The sequence below is a fragment of the Salvelinus sp. IW2-2015 genome, linkage group LG13, assembly GCF_002910315.2.
Source record: "Salvelinus sp. IW2-2015 linkage group LG13, ASM291031v2, whole genome shotgun sequence".
NCBI lineage: Eukaryota > Metazoa > Chordata > Actinopteri > Salmoniformes > Salmonidae > Salvelinus > Salvelinus sp. IW2-2015.
Window position 1 is genome coordinate 7,732,647 of NC_036853.1, and position 8,567 is coordinate 7,741,213.

At 43.3% G+C, this 8,567-nt stretch overlaps 1 protein-coding gene across 1 annotated transcript in view; it reads right to left on the minus strand.

The window, feature by feature from the left end:
- Positions 1–226: 226 nt before the first annotated feature.
- The window catches only part of LOC111971813 (E3 ubiquitin/ISG15 ligase TRIM25-like), a 29,665-nt gene continuing 21,324 nt past the window's right edge, over positions 227–8,567 (minus strand). Inside the window, exon 3 of the mRNA XM_023998623.3 lies at positions 227–796. Coding sequence (XP_023854391.2) covers positions 614–796 — 183 coding nt within the window. The 3' untranslated portion in view covers positions 227–613. The remainder of the gene's footprint in view (positions 797–8,567) is intronic.

Consider the following 8,567-nt stretch of genomic DNA (forward strand, 5'->3'; position numbering starts at 1 on the left):
ACTTTGTGGAAATTAGTACTTGTGTCATTCTCAAAACTTTTGGCCACGACTTTACTGTTTATATTTTCGACTGCCAAGTTTACACCTTCACTATTACAGTGGAACGTTTTATCCAGGAAGTTTGCGCTCTCTTTTTACTAGCTCTACTACCGCTCTCTTTACACACACACACACACACACATCCCAAAGTGCCCTGAAAGAAAGAAAAACATAACTTCTCTCTCGCTGTGTGTGGTAGTAGTAGTTTTCAATGTGTATGAAAATCAAATCAATTTATGAAGCCCTTCTTACATCAGCTGATGTCACAGAGTGCTATACAGAAACCCAGCCTAAAACCCCAAACAGCAAGCAATGCAGGTGTAGAAGCACGGTGGCTAGGAAAAACTCCCTAGAAAGGCCAGAACCTAGGTAGAAACCTAGAGAGGAACCAGGCTATGAGGGGTGGCCAGTCCTCTTCTGTCTGTACCGGGTGGAGATTGTAACAGAACATGGCCAAGATGTTCAAATGTTCATAGATGACCAGCAGGGTCAAATAATAATAATCACAGTGGTTGACGAGGGTGCAACAGGTCAGCACCTCAGGAGTAAATGTCAGTTGGCTTTTCATAGCCAATCATTCAGAGTATATATCTACTGCTCCTGCTGTCTCTAGAGAGTTGAAAACAGCAGGTCTGGGACAGGTAGCACGTCCGGTGAACAGGTCAGGGTTCCATAGCCGCAGGCAGAACAGTTGAAACTGGAGCAGCAGCAGGGACAGCAAGGAGTCATCAGGCCAGGTAGTCCTGGGGCTCAGGTCCTGAGAGCGAGAGAGAGAGAGAATGCTTAAATTCACACAGGACACCAGATAAGACAGGAGAAAAACTCCAGATATAACAGACTGACCCTAGCCCCCCGACAAACTACTGCAGCATTCATACTGGAGGCTGAGACAGGAGGGGGTCGGGAGACACTGTGTCCCCGGACAGGCCCAAACAGGCAGGATATAACCCCACCCACTTTTCCAAGCACAGCCCCACGCCACTAGAGGGATCTCTTCAACAAAAACATCATGTGGCGTTCCGCATTAGCAGCGAAAAGCCCCAGTGATATGCAATTTTTCAGGGAAGTTAGGAACAAATATACACAGGCAGTTAGGAAAGCAAAGGCTAGCTTTTTCAAGCAGAAATTTGCATCCTGTAGCACAAACTCCCAAAAGTTCTGGGACACTGTAGTCCATGGAGAATAAGAGCACCTCCTCCCAGCTGCCCACTGCACTGAGGCTAGGAAACACTGTCACCACCGATAAATCCACTATAATTGAGAATTATCTGGGGCGGCAGCGTAGCCTAGTGGTTAGAGCGTTAGATCAATCCCCGAGCTGACGAGGTACAAATCTGTCATTCTGCCCCTGAACAAGGCAGTTAACCCACTGTTCCTAGGCCGTCATTGAAAATAAGAATTTGTTAACTGACTTGCCTAGTTAAATAAAGGTTGAAAAAAAATCTCAGCTCACTGGTCACCATAGCAGCACCCACCCGTAGCACGTGTGGGTGCAGGTATATCTCACTGGTCACCCCCAAAGCCAATTCCTACTTTGGCCGCCTTTCCTTCCAGTTCTCTGCTGCCAATGACTGGAACGAACTGCAAAAATCACTAAAGCTGGAGACTCTTACCTCCCTCACAGTACCAGCTGTCAGAGCAGCTCACAGATCATTGCACCTGTACAAAGCTCATCTGTAAATAGCCCATCCAACTACCTCATCCCCACACTGTATTTATTTATTTATTTATCTTGCTCCTTTGCACCCCAGTATCTCTACTTGCACATTCATCTTCTGCACAATTCTACCATTCCAGTGTTTAATTGCTATATTGTAATTACTTCACCACCATGGCCTATTTATTGCCTTAACTCTCTTATCCTACCTAATTTGCACATGCTGTATAAATATTTTTCTACTGTATTATTGATTGTATGTTTGTTTATTCCATGTGTAACTCTGTGTTGTTGTATCGCACTGCTTTGCTTTATCTTGTCCAGGTCGCAGTTGTAAATGAGAACTTGTTCTCAACTGGCCTACCTGGTTAAATAAAGGTGAAATGAAATAAAATTAAGCCAACCTGGACAGGAAGATCACGTGACTCAACCCACTCAAGTGACGCACCCCTCCTAGGGACGGCATGGAAGAGCACCAGTAAAGCCAGTTACTCAGCCACTGTAATAGGGGAACGAGCTATTATTTAATAACATGGAAGACTGTCACTTTCACGGTGCCTTCGCCATCGTCATATGACACGCTCATAACATTGACACGTGTAGGCATCCATACTTTTTGTTTCAAAGCGAAAGTAAACTCGCGTGTCAGCGTTGCATTCTGTTAGAGTCGCAGCGGATTTTGACGATTGTAATCATCCTATTCCTGGTAAGAGAATGATGTATTTTTTTCATGGTTAGTTTTAGCAGTGGACGATAGTAATAATAAACCGATTGGGAAAGGGGAACGTGGAAAGGGGAAAGGGCGATACCTAGTCAGTTGCACAACTGAATGCCTTCAACTGAAATGTGTATTCCACATTTAACCCAACCCCTCCTTAATCGACATCCACGGCACCCGGGGACTAGTTGTTGTTAACTGCCTTGCTCAAGGGCAGAACGGCAGATTTTTTTCAGATTACAGGCCCAATGCTCTTAACCTCTAGTGTCACCCAGTTGTTAGCACTTGTAATGAGCTGTATACATTTTAAGATTGGGACTTTAAGTTAGTACTTATGTGCTCAACATTCTGATCTCTCTGTATGTTTTGCATGTTCAACAGGCTCGTCTCACTGATGATAAGCATACCACCTTTTTTAACCTTAAAGTTCTCAACCTATTTGAAATGTTCAGAGTTTTTGGAAAAACATTAAAAAGACCACTACAAGGACTGTTTGGAGACCTGAGGTGGCCAACCACACAGTCTAAAACGATGACGGTAAAACCTCACGAGGGAGCTGGAATAAAGCATATCCCAGCAGAGAACACCAGCAGAGCAACACCAACAACAGGGCTTAGAGGCAGCATCAAACCAGGTATGGTGCAGGCCATTGAAGTCCAATACCCTGAAGGTATGGATTCTGAGGCTAGGAAACATTACAAGTGGGAAGTATTGAGGAAACATCCCGAGACTCTGATAGTGGATTACAAAAAAGCACTGGGCAAGAACAGAGTCAAAAACAACTATATTTTCTACACAGCATTCCTCGCAGCCTGGCGTAGTGCCCTCCATCAAACCTACCCCAACATTAAAGAGAGAGACATCAACGATGCCGTACAGGTCAAAGCGTATGTGGAAGAGAGTCTCTTAAAGGTTATCATTACAGTGAATCTCTATTACACCGGTACTGTCATGGTGCAAGGCTCTCAGACCCAGCTCAACAACTTTCAACAGGACTTTCAGGAACTGAAGGAAAAAGTTGAGCTGAATAAAAGTATTGTCACATACCAAGGAGCATGTTAGAATTGCAAATGCATTGTGTTACATTTGTGGTAAATATGTGTGTTCAGAAAATAAACATTTTAAAAGCATATATTTGTACTTAATTGTCAATAATTGTATGCACTCATACATGCAAAAAAATATGTATTTAAAAAAAGAAAGTGTGTGTGTGTGTATATATATATATATATATATATATATATATATATATATATATATATATATAAAATACAGCTACTAACTAGTCCTGTAGGTTGTCTGAGTTGGGGCGATGCTGTGTGTCAGTACTCATGTTGCTGTAGCAGCCACACTGGTCATCCAGACTGTAGGCCTGGTACTTATCAGACCAGTCCAGCTCTAGAGTCTGCTTGGCATCTCTGTTACACCTGATACACACACACACACACAGTGGGAGACAGTAGGTGCAGAAAGCCAGTGTGAGGGTCTGCACTCAGTCTACAATGAATAGTGGTCGGTGCGAGGGTACTCTCCCTCAAACCATGAAAAGGATAAACCAAGGGGGCCTTGACGCAAAGTAATAACATGTGATGAATAAAAAAGGAGAAAACGTTTGGGCTTCAATGCCTAAACATCAGTGCTGTTTATCACCTGTTAGCACTTTTGTTTCTCGGTCTTTTGTTTCTCGGTTTTTCCTTTGCATGCCTTCCTGGTGAGTAGCTACACACTCCAGACAGTAGAGAGCGCGATAAGACAAAAAAACTGACATTGTACCCATATGCCTGAAGGTACCACGTTCATCTGTACAAACAATAGTACGTAAGTATAAACACCATGGGACCACGCAGCCGTCATACCGCTCAGGAAGGAGATGCGTTCTGTCTCCTAGAGATGAACAGACTTTGGTGCTAAAAGTGCAAATCAATCCCAGAACAACAGCAAAGGACCTTGTGAGAAACCGGTTCAAAAGTATCTATATCCACAGTAAAATGAGTCCTATATCGACATAACCTGAAAGGCCGCTCAGCAAGAAAGAAGCCACTGCTCCAAAACTACTTATTGTGGGAAGCCCCCCCCCCCCACACACACACACACACTAAACAACACTACCTCACGATCCCGTGGCACAAAGTCCCACTGATAAGCCTCCGTTACAGCTTCACAACACCACCATCATCAACTACATGATGCTGTATAACATTTACTTATAGGTAATGTCCCTAATGGCAGCCTATTCCATACTTAATGCACTGCTTTTGACCAGGGCCCATCGGGAATAGGGTGTCATTTTGGGATTTAGACATACAGTGCATTTGGAAAGTATTCAGACCCCTTGACTTTTTCCAAATTTGGTTACATTACAGCCTTATTCTAAAAGTGATTCAATCATTTTYCCCCTCATCAATCTGCAGATAATACCCCATAATGACATCACAATACCCCATAATGACAGAGCAATACCCCATAATGACAGAGCAAAAACGGATTTATAGAAATGTTAGCAAATGTATAAAAAAAWAWAWWAATAATAAATATGACATTTACATAAGTATTCATACCCTTTACTTTGTTGAAGCACCTTTGGCAGTGATTACAGCCTCTGGTCTTCTTGGGTATGACGCTACAAGCTTGACACACCTGTATTTGCGGAGTTTCTCCCATTCCTCTCTGCAGATCCTCTCAAGCTCTGTCAGGTTGGATGGGGAGCGTTGCTGCATAGCTATTTTCAGGTCTTGCCAGAGATGTTCAATTGGGTTCAAGTCTGGGCTCTGGCTGGGCCACTCAAGGACATTCAGAGTCTTGTCCTGAAGCCACTCCTGCGTTGTCTTGGCTGTGTGTTTAGGGTCGTTGTCCTGTTGGAAGGTGAACCTTCACCCCAGTCTAAGTTCCTGAGAACTCTGGAGTAGGTTTTCATCAAGGATCTCTCTGTACTTTGCTCCATTAATCTTTGCCTCGATCCTGACTAGTCTCCCAGTCCCTGCCGCTGAAAAACCGTAGGGATGGTGCCAGGTTTCCTCCAGATGTGACACTTGGCATTCAGGCCAAAGAGTTCAATCTTGGTTTCATCAGACCAGAGAATCTTGTTACTGATGGTCTCACAGTCCTTTAGGTGCCATTTGGCAAATTCCAAGTGGGCTGTCATGTGCCTTTTACTGAGGAGTGGCTTCCGTTTGGCCACTCTACCATAAAGGTCTGATTGGTGGAGTGCTGCAGAGATGGTTGTCCTTCTGGAAGGTTCTCCCATCTCCACAGAGGAACTCTAGAACTCTGTCAGAGTGTCCATCGGGTTCTTGGTCACCTCCCTGACCAAGGCCCTTCTCCCCCGATTGTTCAGTTTGGCAGGGCGGCCAGCTCTATGAAGAGCTTGGTGGTTCCAAACTTCTTCCATTTAAGAATGATGGAGGCCACTGTGTTCTTGGGGACCTTCAATGCTGCATAATTTTTTTGGTACCCTTCACCAGATCTGTGCCTCGAAACAATCTTGTCTCGGAGCTCTACAGACAATTGCTTCTACCTCATGGCTTGTTTTTTGCTATGACATGCATTGTCAACTGTGGGACCTTATATAGACAGGTGTGTGCCCTTCTAAATCATGTCCAATCAATTGAATTTACCACAGGTGGACTCCAATCAAGTTGTAGAAACATCTCAAGGATGATCAATGGAAACAGGATGCACCCTAGCTCAATTTCGAGTCTCATAGCAAAGGGTCTGAATACTTATGTAAATAAGTTATTTGTTTAGTTTCTTGAAATTTGCAAACATCTTTAAGAACCTGTTTTCGCTTGTCATTATAGGGTATTGTGTGTGGATTTCTGAGGATCTTTTTTTATTTAATCAATTTTAGAATAAGGCTGTAATTTATATAAATGTGGAAAAAGTCAAGGGGTCTGAATACTTTATTTTTTAAACATTTTTTTAAATTTCACCTTTATTTCACCTTTATTTAACCAGGTAGGCCAGTTGAGAACAAGTTCTCATTTACAACTGCGACCTGGCCAAGATAAAGCATAGCAGTGCGACAAAAACAGAGTTACACATGTAATAAACAAACGTACAGTCAAATAACACAATAGAAAAATCTATATACAGTGTGTGCAAATGGAGTAAGGAGGTAAGGCAATAAATAGGCCATAGTAGCAAAGTAATTACAATTTAGCAAATTAACACTGAAGTGATAGATGAGCAGATTATGTGCAAGTAGAAATACTGGTGTGCAAAAGAGCAAAAAAAGTAAATAAAAACATTATGGGATGAGGTAGGTAGTTGGGTGGGCTATTAACAGATGGGCTGTGTACAGCTGCAGCGATCAGTAAGGTGCTCAGATAGCTGATGCTTAAAGTTAGTGAGGGAGATAAAGGTCTCCAACTTCAGCGATTTCTGCAATTCGTTCCAGTCATTGGCAGCCAAGAACTGAAAGGAATGGCGGCCAAAGTGGGTGTTGGCTTTGGAGATGACCAGTGAGATATACCTGCTGGAGCCCGTGCTACGGGTGGGTGTTGTTATGGTGACCAGTGAGCTGAGAGAAGGCGGAGTTTTACCGAGCATAGACTTATAGATGACCTGGAGCCAGTGTGTCTGGCGATGAATATGTAGCGAGGGCCAGCCGACGAGAGCATACAGGTCGCAGTGGTAGGTAGTATATGGGGCTTTGGTGACATTGCCGAAGTCGAGGATCGGTAGAATAGTCCGTTTTACAAGGGAATGTTTGGCAGCATGAGTGAAGGAGGCTTTGTTGCAAAATAGGAAGCCGATTCTAGATTTAACTTAGGATTGGAGATGTTTTATATGAGTCTGGAAGGAGAGTTTACAGTCTAACCAGATACCTAGGTATTTGTAGTTGTCCACATATTCTAGGTCAGAGCCGTCCAGAGTAGTGATGCTAGTCGGGCGGGCGGGTGCGGGCAGCGAGCGGTTGAAGAGCATGCACTTAGTTTTACTAGCATTTAAAAGCAGTTGGAGGCCACGGAAGGAGTGTTGTATGGCATTGAAGCTTATTTGGAGGTTTGTTAACACAGTGTCCAAAGAAGGGCCAGATGTATACAGAATGGTGTCATCTGGGTAGAGGTGGATCAAGGAATCACCCACAGCAAGAGTGACATCATTCATATATACAGAGAAAAGAGTCGGCCCGAGAATTGAACCCTGTGGCACTCCCATAGAGACTGCCAGAGGTCCGGACAACAGGCCCTAACCACACTGCTAACCTTATATCTAACCACACTGCTAACCATATATCTAACCACACTGCTAACCTTATATCTAACCCTAACCACACTGCTAACCTTATATCTAACCACACTGCCTACCTTTTATTCTAACCACACTGCTAACCATATATCTAACCACACTGCTAACCATATATCTAACCACACTGCTAACCATATATCTAACCACACTGCTAACCATATATCTAACCACACTGCTAACCTTATATCTAACCACACTGCTAACCTTATATCTAACCACACTGCTAACCTTATATCTAACCACACTGCTATCCTTATATCTAACCACACTGCTAACCTGATATCTAACCCCAACCACACTGCTAACCTTATATCTAACCACACTGCTATCCTTATACCTAAACCTGAAATAATAATTTAAAAAACAGATTTGACTTTTCATGCATTTTTTTTACAATATAGCTCATTTTGACTGTGGCAACTAGTATACACCGATGTTTCTGTTGTTCACATAATTTTATTAGGCAAGTCAGTTAAGAACAAATTCTTATTTTCAATGACGGCCTAAGAACAGTGGGTTAACTGCCTGTTCAGGGGCAGAATGACAGATGTGTACCTTGTCAGCTTCGGGATTCGATCTTGCAACCTTTCTGTTACTAGTACAACGCTCTAACCACTAGGCTACGCTGCCGCCCCACATGTGCATCTACCCTCTCACTGGCTAGAATGGTCCCACCTGATCTTGCTTAAAAAAATAAATAATTATACACCTCCCCACGACAGCACTACCACTACACAAGTCCCCGGCACATAAAGATATATTTCACTGGAGATTCAATAGAGATATTTATTGGCGTATTTATTCATCCTGCTGTCTCTACCTCTCTGGTAGGTTGAAGTACAGACACACAGTACATTAATATATGCAGGACTGTGTGGTGGTAACCCTGTAGTCATCCTGCTG